This window comes from Natator depressus, chromosome 11 (assembly GCF_965152275.1).
Source record: "Natator depressus isolate rNatDep1 chromosome 11, rNatDep2.hap1, whole genome shotgun sequence".
Taxonomy (NCBI): domain Eukaryota; kingdom Metazoa; phylum Chordata; order Testudines; family Cheloniidae; genus Natator; species Natator depressus.
The window spans coordinates 77,582,256-77,599,500 of NC_134244.1; the positions used below are offsets into that span (position 1 = coordinate 77,582,256).

General features: G+C 53.1%; 1 protein-coding gene across 3 annotated transcripts in view; it reads left to right on the forward strand.

Annotated features, from left to right (window-relative positions):
- Positions 1 to 17,245, forward strand: part of COL18A1 (collagen type XVIII alpha 1 chain) — a 226,338-nt gene that overhangs the window by 125,973 nt on the left and 83,120 nt on the right. Inside the window, exon 1 of one of the 3 annotated variants that reach the window (XM_074968201.1) lies at positions 517 to 2,198. The exons of 1 other annotated variant lie outside the window; for it this stretch is intronic. In XM_074968201.1, coding sequence (XP_074824302.1) covers positions 608 to 2,198 — 1,591 coding nt within the window. In that variant the 5' untranslated portion in view covers positions 517 to 607. Of the gene's footprint in view, positions 1 to 516; positions 2,199 to 17,245 lie in introns of those variants that run through there. One more of the 3 variants, XM_074968202.1, reaches the window with a different exon arrangement.

The window sequence follows — 17,245 nt, forward strand, 5'->3', positions numbered from 1 at the left end:
GCTGGGCTGCGTGAGGAGAGATGGAGCCCAGGGGGTGAAGTGACTGACTGCAAATCATCACTGTGCTTTCTCTGACAGCAGCACTGTTCTCACCGCCTCCTCCCCCTGCGTGTCTGACAAGCAGCCTGCACGCTCTGGAGTTCTGCTCACGTCTAATTACAGGAGAACAGCTACTAAAATACAAGCATGTGGCCGGGAAGGGGCAGACATCTCTGGACGTGCTGAGCTGTGGGGAAGGAGGAGTTAAAGGTCCCTGGCTAGTGAGTGGGTGTGGCTGAGAAATAAATGGCAGAATGCTTCTCCGAGCGTGGACCAAGGGTGCAGGGCTGCTGGCTCCCAGGGAGGAGCTGCAGGAGGGTTTGGGCAAAGGATAAAACTCCAGGTGTGCTCAGAAGCAAAGTCCCAGTGGGAGCATTGCCCTGTCGGGGAAGGAGGGCGTGGAGCAGGAGAGGCTGGCTGGTTGGGAGCAGGGCTTGGCAGGGGCTCTGGCTAGCCACGCCTCCCTTCGTTTTTGTGCATGCTTCCCGGAGCTGCAGAGGACAGACCAATGTGAGCTCCCCTGGACGCTGGTCTGCTGCAGGACGCTTTTCCCGGAGCTGTATTTTTCATGGCTCCAGCTGAGCAGCGTCTGTGTCTCCTGCTCTTGCTAACCTGCTGCTGCTCCTTGGTGGAGACACAATTTTTTGACTGGCTCTGGGGGAGCCAAAAAGCCCCCACGGTAACGACCCTGCCCCCCACAGAGAGCCCCGCTACGGAGGGACAGACGGCGGAACCGCTTACCTCTCCTGTGGCCACCACGACACGGGCGGCTGTGCCGGCGACCGTGCAGCCAGGGGACCAGGTATGGAGCACGCTCGCGGTCACGCGGCCGGCACCAGCCACAGACACCGCTGTCCCCGCTCCGGCATCACCTTCCCTGTCCCAGGACCAGGGGGAGAACATTGCGGGGGTGGGGGCTGAGATCCTGGACGTAGCAGAGGGCATCAGGAGCCTGGTCCAGCTATGGGATGAGGGGACCACCCGGAGGACTGGAAACGCAGGGGAGCCCACAGCCGCTGCGCCTCGGACAACCACTCGCACCAGCCTGGCTGCTCCCAGCTCTGCAACGGGGCTGGCTGGCCATGGGAACATGACTGCCAACTCGACAGGGGATGGCCACGGCCTGCTGGGGACTGGGCAGCCAGAGGCTTCGCTTCCCATGCCAACAGGCCCTCCGCCTGCCTGGAACAGGACACGGGCGCTCTTACGGAAGCCTGCGGCAGCTCCTCCAGGTAGTGCTTCTTTCCCGTTTTCACCAGGTAGAGGCACCCGTGGCGAGATGGGGGCTTCCCAGGAATACCTCTCTGCAGAGGGTCAGGAAAGTGCTACCCTCCCACAAGCAAGGGCTGGCGGGGGAGTGGCCTCAGAAAAGAGAGGAGGAGTTTCACCGACAGCAAGCGCTCTGGACTGGCGGGAGCCGCAGACCGATCTCAGCGTGCATGCTGGGATTCCAGCCCAGCTGGCAGGTTCTTTAGACAACTGCCTATCCCATTATGTTGCACATTCAAACCAATCGCTCTCTTACGGGAATAGTACCCGGCGCAGCCTTAAAAATAACAGCAGCCAATCAGTGCAAAGCACTGACCCTTCCACAATGCATTTTGGGATAGCAGTGGCTGATTTAAATAGGAACCATAATGATGCTGTTTCTAATACAAATGCAACTAATTCTGTGGATTTTTTTTCTGCCAATAATTCTGAATTTCTTGAGTTTGATTTACTAACCTACACTATGCAACTTTATGACAACGGTAGCGCAGGGCTTGCTTCCTTCTTTCCTGGATTGATTCTTACAGCGGGTCGCTGCTTGCCCTTCCCAGCCGATCTGCCGTATTGCAACAACCTGGGCATAAAGCATTTCAGATTACCGAATTATTTCCATCATGGCAGTGACGTGGAAATTCGGGCTGCTTTGCATGAGTGGGAGGGGCTTCTTACATCTCGGTGCCACCGCTACCTGGAATGGTTTTTCTGCATGCTGCTGGTCCCTGGGTGCAATGCTTCTATTCCGATAACACCCCCACCGTGCTGGGGGTTCTGTGAGGCTGTGAGAGATCTGTGCTGGATTCATTTGAAAGAGGGGCGCCTCCCAATATCATGTGACTCTCTCCCTGCAGAGGATGCTGGGTATTCTTGTGTGTTTGTAAATGTGTCTGCAGGTAATATCACAGGGGTAATGTTTCTTACCAATTTTTCTGTTTCTTCCCCCAGGTAAGCTAAATCTGTACTTGCTTTGCCAACTTTGCGGTTTTGTGGGGGTAAAGCAGTGACTTCCATCAAGCTGTCCCCTGCCCTCTCCTTCCATTGGGGTGTCTGTGCCGCGGGAGGAATGGGACAGTCTGGGGCTGCTCTCTTTAGAGTTCTGCCAGCTTGGGTCTGGCTTGTGGCCAGTCCCGCTAGCCCAGGTGCCCAGACCGCACTGCTGGCGAGGCCTGTGCTCCGAGCCAGATGCTGAAGGAGGTGAATGGCAGTTGGGATAGGGGGCAAGTGACTCCTCCCCCCTCCCTCTGCCCAGCCCCACAACCCCTCTAGTTTTGGGTCAGAGGGCTGGGGATGAGTGGAATCTATCCAGTACCTGGCATTGGCCACTGTCAGAAGGCAGGATACTGGGTTAGATGGACCATTGGTCTGACCCAGTGTGGCCGCTCTTACCTTCTTATTCTCTCCTCTGCCGCCAGCGAAGGGTCTGAAATCACTGAACGACTGCTGATGATGACGTTGTATTTGGAGCCGTACCTGTGGCTCATGCATTCTAGCAGGGCGATGGGGCAGTTTTCATAGTGTCCTTGCACATTTGGTGGGGGACTCGAAGAGCTGGGGGGTCAGTCTGTTTCAAATCAACTGTCTGCTGCTGGAGGCAGCTTTCTCTCTGGTGATTCCAGCTTGCCTATCATGGCTTCGGGAAGATGGCGTAATGCTGGGATGGGGCGCCGTACGTCCCTGGTGCTCAGGGTCTCTTCACGGGCTGTGGGCAAAGCCGTGAACATTGCCTTCCAATTTCCTTCCCTCCCTGGTCCCTGCTTCCTTCAAGTAATTGCACGTGCACCAAGCCTTCTACTGATTTGCTCAGCCAGGAGCACAGACCCATCCCTCTGTCATTCTGGGGCTGTTATCCTCACTAGCGCAGGCTTGTCACTGGGTCCTGAGGATCGACGCACAGTATCGATGCCCTACCTCTGAGCTGGGGGCATTCCCACCCTCCCTGTCTCTGTGGGTCCCCTGCACACTGCACCACCTGGTCTGAATGAAGTTCCTTCCAAAGGTTGCTCTCTCTGTCTATCTCTCGCAGTGCACTAGCGAAAGAGGAGAGTTCTGTGTCAGGTTCCCAGCCCTGAAAAGGTCTGAAATCAATACTAATCCTGCTAGCTCTTCAAAATACCGTATTAAAATGCCCCAGCTCTGGAGCTGGGCTCCCTCCCGCCACGTTCCCTGGCTGTGGGATCTGCAGGTGGTTAGAACTTGTCCGCTAGCAGGTGTTCTGGGGGCGATGGAGAGTCCTTTCACCAATCCACTGTGTAAAGTGGACACTTCTAAAGTGTATAAAGTTGAGAATGTTGCATTTGCCCACAGATCTACTGGCCCTTCCCCCTTGTGTGTATGCAGTGTGGGGGAAGGTGGGGGGGGGGCAACATGGGCCGCATCTAGAATCCAGACCTTGCAGGAGCGGCACTGGGGGCAGGGGGAGCACAGCCTGGGAGCTGGCACTGGGTGAAACTTAAAACAAATGAGTCCTGTCCCACTCGCTCCATCTAAGGCTTTGGGCAGATTTCTTAATCTAATTCTGTCTGGGTTCAGCTCTTTCAAATAAATATTGCCATCAATTCATCATTGCTTTCTGGGCAATCCAGGGCCCATTCCTATTGCAAGAGGTTTTAGAAATACAGGGATTTTTGTTTCGGGAGATTAAAAATGAATGTCTCGCATCGCTAACCAGGTTCAGACCCTGTTGTTCCAGTGTCTGGCTTGCACCTACTTCAGACGCTGCACCAAGGTACTGTTCCCACAGCCCAAGAGCACGGGCTTTTCACTCGCTCTGGAATTGCCTGGGCCATCTTTTCTGTGCGTTGACATCCCTGAGGCCAGACAGAAGCCAGGAGGCAGAGGTTTTAATAGGGATGCCATGTCCCTTCTTTCAGCTCTTCCTTCCCCACAACCTGCGGTATTTGTTGAGCTCTCCCTGGGCTTGCCAGTGTTCTGCGCATTAAGTTAACAATTCCTTGGGCTATGCAGATAAGTCCTTGGCTGATGGCTTCCCACGCTGCTCTAGGTGGTGCTGCATCCTCGTGACATGTCCTGCTTCTGCTGAGCAGAGCTGTGCCTGGCACGGGGTGTGTGGCAGGACTTTTGCATTCTGCTGGACGGCCATAGCCTGGGCAGCTCTCCCATGTTGGAGCAGCTCCTGGGGGGCACGGATAGACGTTCTGTTCAGCAGCCACTCAGAGACTGTGTTGGATTTTTTTTCTAATGTTCTTACATTAGTAAGGAGCAGATTCTTCCACCCTCCTCTCCCACCATGATGCCTTCCTTCCCAGTGGTCCATTGCAGAAGAAGGGACCTCTCGTGTCAGTGTTCCTCCAATTTTTCCTATCCATATGCGGAATGAATTTATGTGCACCAATATGGAGGTGAGGTGTGACACATCACCTCCATATTGGTGCACATAACAAAATCCAGGTGATGGGGGTGGGGCCGAGGGGTTCGGAGTGTGGGAGGGGGCTCAGGGCTGGGGCAGGGGGTTGGGGTGCAGGGAGGTGAGGGCTCTGGCTGGGGGTGCAGTCTCGGGGGTGGGGCCGGGGATGAGGGGTTTGGGGTGCAGGCTGCCCCAGGGCTACGGCAGGGAGAGAGGATTCTCCCCAGCTCCCTTTCCCCGCAGCAGCTCCGGGGCTGGGGCTGCGGGATCAGTGCCTCTCCCCTGGCCGCAGCAGGTCCGGGGCTGGGGGAGAGGCATCTCTCCCTGCCCCGCCTGCGCGGTGCTTAATAGGCTGCCACGCGGCCATGCTGCTTAGAGGGAACTTAGCTTGTCATGAGTTCACAGACTCTAAGTTCAGAAGGAGCCAGCGTGATTGTCTAGTCTGACCTCCTGGTTCGCACAGGCCAGAGAACATCACAGAGACTCCAGGTGATGAAGAGCCCAGGGCTCTGTGGAGGGAGTGCAGGACGCTGGCCCGCGTCATTGGGTGGCTCGACCGAGCCGGGGCAGAGAGTACTGAGCTGTGTAGCTCTACTTTCCAGAGCAGGGTGCTAAGTTCCTGGAAGCTATAGACCAAACTCTGCTGTGTTTCTCCTTCCCCTGTAGATGTTGTACTCTGTAGTGCAGGGGCCATGACCTCATCTGCACTAAGCTTTGCTTACCTTTCTTTTTGGAGACCCTAGGTGTTTCTCAGGACAGCTGAGTGAGCTCCTTTTGTTGTGGTTAATTATTTACACATCAGCAAATATTTGGTTCCCATTATTGGGGAAGCAGGGACAGCGTTTTGTTTAGTGTAAGTCAACCCAAAAAAGTGTGTGTCTGTGCGCGCACACAGAATGTACAGGGACTGGTCTCTAAAGGGCTGGAACCACCAATCAGAGCAGTGTCACTGATTGTGAACACACTTAGACTCTTTGCATGCGTGCCCAGGAGTACAAGAACTGCATCGTGCTTTTCCAAGTGTATGTGTACGGTCTAGCCTAGCTAGAAATAAAGTACACCAGGGCGCTTTCATCAATGTGTGAGCATGACTGTGATGTGGATATTTTTAGGAGACGTGGATCATCTTTTCGCTGTGCTTGGAACTGCGGATGTGTCCTGTTGGGTGTTTTCACCACAACACCAGTTAATCTGAACAGAGCATCTGACTATCCCAGACAGGCCTGGCCAGCTCTCTTGGAGTTGCATGTGTGTGTAGGTTCCTTGTTCCCCTTATTTTTGTCATGTCTGTGGAGTTAGTTAAGTTCAATATAGCTCAATTGCAATGACTTTGAAGGCCCGTTTTAAACAATGTAATTCTTTATGTTGGGGACTCCAATCAGCAAGTATAAAGTGCGCCCAGAATGCCTTGATGCAGACGGTCTGTTTGACCAGAGGGAAGGAGGAGCGTGCAGCGACAATTGGATACTCTTATGGATGGAAGGATGGCTCCCTACTGGATTTGACCTTTCATTAATAACTGCCCCTGACACTGAAGAGTTACTGTTTTAGGCTGTCCCTCAAGGGTGCACATTGAATGTTCTCAGGAATGCTGTCGGTCATTCAACTCTTACATACAAGGGCGTATTGGCCTGCACAGCTAAAAGTTCCCAGGCTAATAGTCCAAAAAAAGAAAAGCAAGCTGGGGAAGCTGTTGTTGGCTAGCTTGTGGAAATGGGGCCGTGAGCAGGGACAAAGCCAAGCAGCTGACTCACCCTTTCGTATTTAGGGAAAAGCTACTTAAAGAACATTCTCTGGATTTTCACTTTTCTTAGGGTGTTTAAAGGGCAATGGGGTACTTGTGTAGTTTGGGTTTTTGTTAACAGTTCAGCTGCTCGTGCTCCATGTTTCCCACCTGAAGTTAGAATTTGCTATGGCCTGGGGATTTCCCCAGGAGTGTATGGGGATACTGCAGAAAGAGAGGGGTTTGGACTTCTGTCTCCCTGCAGGGTACCTAACTTGTCCCATTCCTCCCCTTCTCTGGCCGTTCCATGCAGATGTGGGAGGCTGTAAAAAGTCTGCCCCATTTTGCTGTATTTTACCTCACCCGGTGACCCAACCCGCTAGTATGGGTTAATTTCTAAATTGTGTGATATTTAATTGGGTTCATTGTTTGTGTTCTTTCTCTAGTTTGCCAGGCTGGGGATCGGGGCTCTTTGAACCTGTGGAAGGCAGGAGTTCTTGAAACTGGAAACACCAGTGCTGGCCATAAGGCCTGACCAGGTAGCCCAGAAGATTTAGCTTTCACACTTTGATCCTTCCATCCCTCTGTGTGCCGGAGTGGCTCCGTTCGCGTATCCAGGCACAGCCCTCCTGGGGAGGGGTCTCTCAGTTCACTGCCTTGAACCTGAGCAGTCCTGTGGGCCCTGGCTCGGGGAGCCACAACTCCTTTTCTTCCTCCACCACATGCAGTCTCATCCCAAGGCTCCTATAGCTGCGCAAGCAGGGAGTGCTGCGTGCCACGGGCGGGGCATGTCCTCCAAGAGGCCTGGAGAGGTCTAATTCCCGAGTGCGGCTAAGCCAGGGCGTGACTGACGGCGGAGGAGCGGGTGAGAGCTCATCACTGCCAGGGTTCCTGCTGCGCTGTGGAGCTGCACTTTGCCCTGGAATTGCCGCTTCCTTTCTTTCGCCAGCCCCTGGTGCTGAGCTCTGGAAACGGAAGTGTCTGGCACTGGTACAGCACAGAGCCAGGGGCGTGGTTGGTGAGGCAGCCTTCCTGGGGCGTTCGGTTTTTTTCTTTCTTATGGCTTGGGAAAGTAGCAATGACTACAAATTTACATCTGAGTTTGAGAGCCAGCACATTGCCGCAGCGGTGAGCTGGTGAATGTCCTTCAGGCCCCCGGCAAAAGAATGAAGGGGACACTCAGATATGCTCTGCTCCTTTGTTTGTGCCTGGTGTCCACATGCAGGGGTTTGCCTCCTTGTCCATTGAAAGAGGGTTTGTCCACACCTCCCATGAGCTGTCCCGATGCGATTCAATCTGCATCAGTCTTTCTGACATAAATCAAAACCTGGTGGTTCCTTGGCAGGGTCAACAACAAGCTGTTTGTTTGGAGCGGTTGATATGCTCCATGTGACTCTCCACTGATCCTCAGCATCGAAGTTGGGTGTCAGGGTCTTGATGCGGTTCCATAGAGGGCTGCGGGATTTTAATCTTGTCTTTGGCGGGTTCTGCAGTAATAATAAAAGGGCTATTACCAGCAGGAGAGTGAGTTTGTGTGTGTGTGTGGGGGGGGGGGGGGGGGCGGAGGGTGAGAAAACCTGGATTTGTGCTGGAAATGGCCCAACTTGATTATCATACACATTGTAAGGAGAGTGATCACTTTAGATAAGCTATTACCAGCAGGAGAGTGGGGTGGGAGGAGGTACTGTTTCATGGTCTCTGTGTATATAATGTCTTCTGCAGTTTCCACAGTATGCATCCGATGAAGTGAGCTGTAGCTCACGAAAGCTCATGCTCAAATAAATTGGTTAGTCTCTAAGGTGTATTTAAAGTGGGTTCAAACATTGCTCCACAAAGTAGCATGTCTCAACTCTCCTGGGCTTTTTGTAGGCACAAATATTTATCTTGATTGTATGATCAATAATTTCCAAAGGTTGATGGTTAGGATCAAAATGTACTGGATTGACAAACGGTCATTCCAGTCCTTGCAGAGCGCACAGCGAGTGTAACCCCTTATGTGTGTGTGCTTTAATAGAGAAGAAATGTCAACGTGTTTTACTGTAAACTGAGTGAAGCTCTGAAAGAGGTGTCTCCCCATCCTGACACCTGAACCTGGCATTTCAGCCCAGCTGATGGCTTCTGTTCAAAGAAACTTTGTGCCTTGGCCGAAAACTGCAGTGAGCAGAGAAAGCAGTTCTCGTTCCCTGTGGCTTATAACAGCTTGTCTTCTGGACTGCTTTCTTGTGAATGGTTGGGTGGCCCCTTAAAATCTAGTTGTTTGCCAAGAGTGAGGAAGTGACCTCCTTATTGTGGCTTCACACCTTTCAATAAAGCAGCAGCTGCCGTGTTTCTCAACTGTACCTCATACGGAGGGATGTCGTTTATTTTAGACCCAATTTTATGAGCCCTCTGTTGGTGTCAGTGTTTGCTGTTTGTAAATTATTAATGGTGGAGATGCGGAGCCACGAAGCCGAGGTTGCAGGGGAGGATGTGTGTGTTCATGACAAGACCCCCTCCCCCCCCACATCAGTTCAAGCTCCCCCTTCCCTTGTGCGACGTGAGAAGGGCAACTAAAATGAGCAGGGGGACGGCTCTGCTTCCTTAGGAGGAGAGATTAAAAAGACTGGGAGTGTTCGGCTTGGAAAACAGACTCGGGGGGTGGGGAGATGATGGAGGTCTATAAACTCAGGACCAGTGTATGGAGAAAGTGACTAAGGACATGCTCTCTGCTCCTTCTCACAAGGACACAAGAACCAGGGATCACCAATGAAATTAATAGGCAGCAAGTTGAAAAACTAACAAAAGGCAGTATTTCTTCACACAACGCACAGTCAACCTGTGGAACTCCTTGCCAGAGGATGTTGTGAAGGCCAGAAGTATAACTGGGTTCAAAAAGAGCTAGATAAGTTCCTGGAGGTTAGGTCCATCACTGGCTATTAGCCAGGATGGGCAGGGATGGTGTCCCTAGCCTCTGTTTGCCAGAAGCTGGGATTGGGTGACGGGATGGATCACTGGATGATGACCTGTTCTGTTCATTCCCTCTGGGGCACCTGGCATTGGCATTGGAAGACAATAGGGCTAAAGCAGAGGTGGGCAAACTACAGCCCATGGGCCACATCCGGCCCGTGGGACCCTCCTGCCCGGCCCCTGAGCTCCTGGCCCGGGAGGCTCCTGAGCTCCTGGGGCAGTGCGGCTGCAGAGCCCGGCCTGACCCGGTCTCTGGGCGGCGCGGCTGTAGCGCCGCCAGCCACTGGTGCTCCGGGCAGTGCGGGCAGGGAGCAGGGGGGTTGGATAGAGGGCTGGGGAGTTCAAGGGGGTGGTCAGGAGCCAGGGGTGTGGACAGGGGTTGGGGCGGTCAGAGGGCTGGGGACAGGGAGATTGAATGGGGGCAGGGGTCCTGGGGGGCAGTTAGGAAGGAGAAGTGGGGTTGGATGGGGCAGTCAGGGGCAGGGGTTCCGGGGGCGGTCAGGGGACAGGGAGAAGGGGTGGTCGGATGGGGCAGGGATCCAAGGGGGGCAGTCAGAAATGAGAGGAGGGGTTGGATGGGGTGTTGGGGGGCAGTCAGGGTGGAAGGTCCAGGGGCGGTCAGGGGACAGGGAGCAGTGGGTGGTGGATAGGGCAGGAGTTCCTGGGGGGCCGTCAGGGAACGGGGGGGTTGGATGGGGTAGAAGTCCCGGGGAGGGCTGTCAGGGCGGCGAGAAGCAGGGGGGGTTGGATAGGGGTCGGGGGCTGGGCCACGCCTGGCTGTTTGGGGAGGCACAGCCTCCCCTAACCGGCCCTCTGTACAATTTTGGGAATCCGATGTGGCCCTCAGGCCAAAAAGTTTGCCCGTCCCTGGGCTAGAGGGACCATTGGTCTGACACAGTATGGCCCTTCTTATGTCTTGTGGAGTCCCTCCTTTTGGGTCCTGTTCATGCTCGATGGAGAGCTTGGAAAACAGGTCTAACGTCCGAGGCTGCGTGAGAGCATGGGAAGGCTGCTGCTTTCAGGTAGGCAGTCGCTCCGCTACTGCTGTCGGATTCATTCCTCTGCTAAGACATGAAAAGTGCCGTGTAAAGCCAAGCATGGTCTCCACACGCAAATCTGTCTTAGCTTTGAGTACATGGGGATTTCACGTTTTTCGTCACACTCAGACTGCTACGTTACTTCTTTACTTAATATTCCTAAGAACGCAATGCTGCCTGTTTCTGATGCTCCGCGGGTCAGGAGGGATATTTGTATGTACTGTATAATGCACATCTAAAGAGATCTGATTAAAACAAGGTGCGCTTTAAGAGAGGGAGGAAGAGCTGGCAGTGCTCGTGTGAAGCCGGCCCCAGTCCTGCAGTGAGATCAGTGTGTCACAGGGGCTGCTGAGGATCTGGGCCTTAGATGGCTATCAGGGAGCGCATTTCCTTTGAACCGTTTACATGGTTTCCTGCGGCTGTGCACCGAGCTGAGGGAGTCGATGTTGAGGTCAGCATTGCTTTGTGTAAGGTTCAGTCTCTGGTTACTGTTACATGCCAGTGTGATGCTCCAGGGTCCGGGTTCCAGAACCAACAGGGACATTTCACTACCGTCGGCCAGAGGCGTTCAGGGAGCCGGAGTCGAGCCCCCAAACTCATGAGAGTGTTTTAAATTACAAACTTTTTGCAATCTGGTTTCTGAGCCTGTCGGTGGCAGTGTGGGAGTTGTGGCCACAAGGGGCTGTGGGAAGTGGAACATAACTCGGAGCAACTCTGAGACTGCTTTAACTTTCACTGGACACCAGGCAGGTCCCTGCATGGTCTCAGAATATAGGGAGTGTAAAGATGGCGGAGACCCCCTGTCCTCTGTTTCTGCCCCATGCTCAAAATGGAGTAACTGGGAACCGGCCCCCGAGGGTTTACACTGGTGTAAAATGTTGCAGAAGAGAGGAGGATCAGAGCCAGTATTTTCCAAAGGCAGAACTGCTCTCACCTTGAGCTCTTACATGTGTAGGAGAAACTGCTGCATCCCTCGGCAGCTTCTAACCGCGTGCTTAACTCTTTCGGTTGCTCTTTTATTGGGTGAAAAGTTGTTTTGTTTTTTCTACTGTTGCTTTAGGGGATTTAAAGGATTGATAATTTACGCTTTGGCTTCCCGAGTGCTCTGCATGTGACAGACGTGGATCCCATAGGCTCAATAAGACTCTAGTTGTTTTAAAGACCATACAGCCTCCGGCATAGGTTTTATCAGCCTTCCTACGATATTGCGGGGAGTTTCAGCACCTTGAGGATTTGGAACAGCCGCTGTTCCATTCATGGCACCAGCTCGGGCAAAATAGTTGCATCACATCCCAAATTTTCTGACATTCCTTTCTCGTAATGTTCTCAGCTGCAAATGGCTATAGGACAATACACTGTTGTAGTCAGCAGCACGGGGGAATCTCTTGGTCAGCCCTAGAAGTGAACACAGCTCTCCTTGCAGTCTTTCTCGTTGAGTGCAGACACCCGCCCTGCTGGCAAACCCCTGTCTGCTTCCCCCTTCTTATCAGCCCCACTGGCACCACCCTAAACACACATTCACTTTCAGCTCTGCTCTGCTGCCCTGGTTTGGTGGGACGGAATTCGTAGGCTCTGTCTCTGCTTTGAAATACCTGCCCGGATTCATGGCCAGGGGATCCGGCTCTGGGGCGCGACGCGCTGCCCTTCAGAAGTCTGCAGGAGCAGAACCCAATGTGTGGGAGGGAGGAGCAGCCACAGGTTGCATTGTGGTGGCAGGATGTACCTGCACGGCAGCTGGCAGTGAGCCTGGCAGCGTGGGTGGACGGACACGCGCCAGTGGGGCTCAAGCTGGCATGCTACAAATAGCTGGGGGGGACGTTGCGGCTCAGGCAGAGACTTCCAACTAGCTCCTAGCGCTTGGACCCGTGGGACAGGGGCAAGGTCCCAAGAGCCCAAGCTGCAGCGTCCACACTGGTATTTTTACCACAGTAGCTCAAGCGGAGCGAGCCCAAATCTGGCTGTCCCAGTGCGGACATACCCTTCTGTGTGCTGAGTGCTCTTGCGAAAGACCGGGGATTTCTTGCCTGGGATGTGGGGCAGACACTAGGGAGGGAAAGTTGCTGGAACCAAACGATGGGAGATCAGGAGTTTGTATTGTTTTGAGCAATACCGATGGTAATCTCCGCATGAAAGGCACTGGCTTGACTGGTCCCCTGGGTGATACTCAAATGTCAGGGTTAACAAGGAGAATGCTGGTTACTGAAATACTTCTAAACTCTTTGAGATGAATCTTGATGGACTGTTTCAGGTAAGGAAAGTCTAACTTTTATGTTGACAGCTCTTTGCCGCATGTGCTCAGTGGGCCAGAAGCATGTTGAGAAACTGGAAGCAAGGCATAAATTTGTAATGGGGAAAGTGATTAACCCTTGGAACAACTTACCATGGGATTGGTGGTGGGTTCTCCATCACTGGACATTTTTAAATCAAGACTGGATGTTTTCCTAAAAGAGATGCTCTCGTTCCAGGACAGCTATTGGACTTGAAGCAGTGGTTAATTCAGGGACCTGTGGCCTGTGTTATGTTGGAGGTCAGACTTGACTGAGTCCAGTTGTGGAAAAAAGCGATCTTGAGTGATCCCCTTTAAAGTAATAGTTTCTTGCTCACTGAAATGCTTCCAGTACGTCCTGGAACCAAACCCATGTAATTCTCCCAAATGGACTCACTGACAAGCTATTTTGAGAGCAGGGTGGTGTATGTACAATAGTCAAATTTGCTTCAGGTGCACTTAAAAAGCTGCCCCAAACCCTGCTCTACAGCCCCTTTGTAAAGAGAGAGGAGTGGATGGATGTTAGGAGAGGCAATCCCACACCTTCACAGGGTGCTGTGGCCATTGCCCACAGTTGCATCTAGCTCTATATTAGCGAGATCCATAGATTTTTGAAACGTGACCCCCTCCTTGCCTGTTCCCACAAGTATGTGATGCTTCCTGTCCAGAATGCCTGCATTGCTGTGGGCATCTTTGCCCGCTGTTGGGAGGTACCAGGAGGTGCAATCTGTTCAGTGTAGGGGCACGAGAGGCCCTTTGCTGTTTCTTGGGAAAGCAAAGTGCTCCGATTGTAGGTCTGCCTGCCTCCCTGTGTGCGGTGTGTTTATACCATAGAGCGCAAGATTCGCTCCACCTGTTCTCCCAGAACCACTCCATGGTCCGATCGCAGGCACTGTACAGAACTGCACACAACAGCTGCTGAGATCAGATGGCTTAAATGTACATACTTGGAACGCGTTTTGTCTCTCTTGCTTACAACAAATGTTCCGTGCTTCAGCGGCCAGTGGAAGTAGGTGTTTTCTAGCCCAGTGCTTCTCAAGCTATCGGATGCGGGGGACTGGCAATATTTTTTTCCAATGTGCGCGCAGACCGGCGGCCGATGGCTCGCGGACCGGCACCGGTCCCCGGGCCACCACTTGGAGTAGCACTGCTCTAGGGAGTTCAGTTATCTGTGTCTTTTATAATAAACAAGTTGATAGATACCATCCACATACCCATTTTTCTGGTGACCCTTATTTTAAGTTTGTTAGAAGATCATTTCTCTTTGAGATTATATGGGCGGTGGTGGCACGACAGACACAAATCCAGCATGACTGGCTTGTTTGTGAGGCAGGGAGTTCAGATGTGGTTAGTGTTTCTCTCAAGCAGCCCAGGGTTTCTCAGTGGTACTTTATTTTTGGTGTCAGGCAGATTATTTCTGGGCTGTAAAGGACATTCACCCCTCCTGCATTGTAGAGCTCTCCATGATGAGCATGATTCTCTGCAGCCTACCTCAAGGGGTGTGGAGAGAGGAGATTGTCAAAGGCGCGGTTCCGGTGGAGTCCGGGATCGAGGACCTTAGAAATCTGTCATGGTGGTGATCACGTGAGAGCTGCAGAAATGCAGCTCTTCCTCTGGTACGGATGGAGCAGTGTACAGCACCCTGGCTATGGACAGGTTGGTTCACCGAGATCCCTGCCCACTGAGGAGGATGTGGAGCAGGATGATTTTCTCTGCATGTGTGCCCCTTCACTGCCACGTGTGTGAACTGGTCTGCTCCTGTCCTCTGGGGGTGCGGCTCTCCCTGAATGTCTGTGTTCTTCAACTGATTCCTGTTGCCTGGCTTTCCGTGTTCTGCCTCGGCTGATGGTAAGCTAGGCTCTTCGGGCATGGATCATCTGTGTGTGTGCGGTGTGGGGCCCTGATCCCTTCCTGGGGCTTTCTGTACTACAGTAATGCTGAGAATTACCAAATGCGTGCACCCCCTCTGGCCAGATTCCTGGTTTGGTTAACTTTTTGTTACAGATAAACATCCTGCAAGACACATTTGGTGTAATGAGTTTGTCAGGTCTGAAGTGAGAGTTATTTGCAAGAACTGAGACCCTTTGCCGGGGGGGGGGGGTCTCTGTGTCACAACCCTACGGTGACCAGAGGCGTTACAGTAATATCCCTCCTGTCTCAAACCTGTAGTTCTTCTTTGAGTGGCTCTGCATGTTCCCATTCGTGGGACCGGCGCCACCTTGTGGTGCCGTACGGTAAAACCCCTCTTCTAGCAGTGTCCGCTAGAGCAGGGGTTCTCAAACTTCATTGCCCTGCGACCCCCTTCTGACAACAGAAATTACTTCACGATCCCAGGACGGGGGGCCAAAGCCTAAGCCCACCTGAGCCCCACCATCCTGAGTGGGGGGCCAAAGCCCCACCGCCCAAGGGGGGGCGGACGGGGGGCAGAGCTGAAGCCCAAGGGCTTCAGCCCCAGTCAGGGGGCCTGTAACCTGATCCCCACTGCCCAAGGTGGAAGCCCTCGGGCTTTGGCTTTAGCCCTGGGCGAGAGGGCTCGAGCTTTGGCTTAGGCCCTGGGCCCCAACAAGTCTCAGGCATCCCCTGGCAACCCCATTAAAAGGGGGTCGTGACCCACTTTGGGGTCCCAACCCATAGTTTGAGAACGGCTATGCTGGAGTACTCCTCCTTCCCCCCCGCCATCCCCCACCAGCATCACGACGCACTGGGGGCGAGGCTATCAAGGGGAAGGAGCACCCTCCCCATCTCACTTCCTTCCAGCCGCGTGCTGTGACATATGGGAACTGCTCCAGGCTCTTTGGAGTTGGAATTTTTTTCCGCTTAGAAATAGATAGTGTTAACTCATTTCCATATAGTCAGTGAATAAGGGTTTCTTCCAGTTCTGGGTTATGGAGGAACCAAAGAAACAGAAGAAGCTGGGATTTAAGTGGTGTGCTTCCTGTCCGGCTGTCTTCTCCACATCTGATGACCAAGTGCAGTGCCTCAAGTGTCTGGGGGAAGGGCAGTCCCCCTCCTGGATATTCAATTTGTCAAACTTTTCCTCCCAGAGCACGCAAGGACAGAGAGACTCACTTGTAGCTCCTCCTCCTAAAGGAAGCCATTGAGGTCAGACCCTCAGGTCTGGACTCAAATCCTAGTCTAAGAGGCCAGTCTCTGCCCCTGTGGCTACCAGCAGCTCCAAGTGACTGAAAGGTTCCAAGAAGCTGCTACCCCTGTTGGGTCAGACTCATTTCCTGCATCTCCCTGAGTCAAATCCTTGAGGCTGCAAGTGTCCAAACTGAGAGCAACGTGGTTGGGTCTAACTGCCCCGGTTCCGGAAGAGAGGTCGAGAGAGAGTTCAGCCATACGTACCTCATTCCTGCCAACTATCTGACCCCGACAGAATCCCTGCAGCTGCAGGACCAGGGCCTGTTCCAATTCCCGCTTCCAGATCCAGGAAGATGGAGTTGCTCAGTGCGTCAGAATCGGGGCCGTCAGTGCCTTCAGTTCCGCCAGTCACAGCACTGAAGAAAAAGAAGCATAGAGACAAAATGGCCACTGTTGACAGTGCTGGTTCCAGTGCATCCGCTGTCAGGTCTGTCCTAGTCTGACAATGGTTCCGAAGTGAAGATCCGGTCCATCTTCCATAGCAAGGGATATGGCTTTATGGCTAACATTGGATCTGATGATGTCGTCCACGGATCCGCTGTCTGTTCCTGGGTCAGTTCTGCCTACGTTCCGGAGTGCTCTGTCACCGTGGCAGCCTGGGCTCGCTTGCTGGCTCCAGTTGCTTCATTGGTGTTCCAGTGGGAAACACGGGGTTTCCCAAAGGAGACGTATTTCCCTGGATCCGAGGTCATCTTCCTCGTCCCCTGTTAGGAGGAGGAGGCCAGAAGATGCTGATATGTTCCCCCAGACCACCCTGTGATTCCTCCGCCTATGATTCCTCCGCTTACAGGTTTTCTACAAAGAGCTGGATCTCCATTCTTCCCTTCAGATCCTCTGTTATTACCGTTAGTTTATACTGGTTACAAGGAGGGAGCTAGAGAAAGAACAGAGAAGACCAGCCTATGGTCCACCTTCTGCAGGCACATCCCCAACCCCTAGTTGCTGGGCTTACTGGCAGTCTGGGGGCCTGTGGCCTCACTGGGGGCCACCTCAGGAGTGTTTTAATTACCCTTCGAGTGGATGGAGAGGTAATGTTTTGCCTGCTAAGGATCTAGTGGTCCAGAGATCCATGGATCTGACTCCTCCTGATCCATCGGCATTACTGACAGTGAAGCCTGAATGTCCGAGGAGGTAGCTCCTCTGCTTGATCAGGAGCATCTGGAAATGGATTATGAGCCCAGTTTACCACTGGATGAATATATCGGGGTGGCTTTGGCCTTCTCTCCTCCCGAGGATGCTATGCAGTTCCATAACTTGGTGGATCTTATGGTGGCCACCTTCAAATCTTCCTGCAGTGCCTGTGGAAGAGACTTCTCACCCAGTGTTTGATATAATGTGACTGCTTCGAGGAGTAGACTATCTCTATCCATTTTGAATGGCTTATTACAGCCAGCTAAATCCATGTGGAGCATGCCTGCTTCTTGCCAACCTGTATTTAGGAAAGCAGACAAGTTGTATCA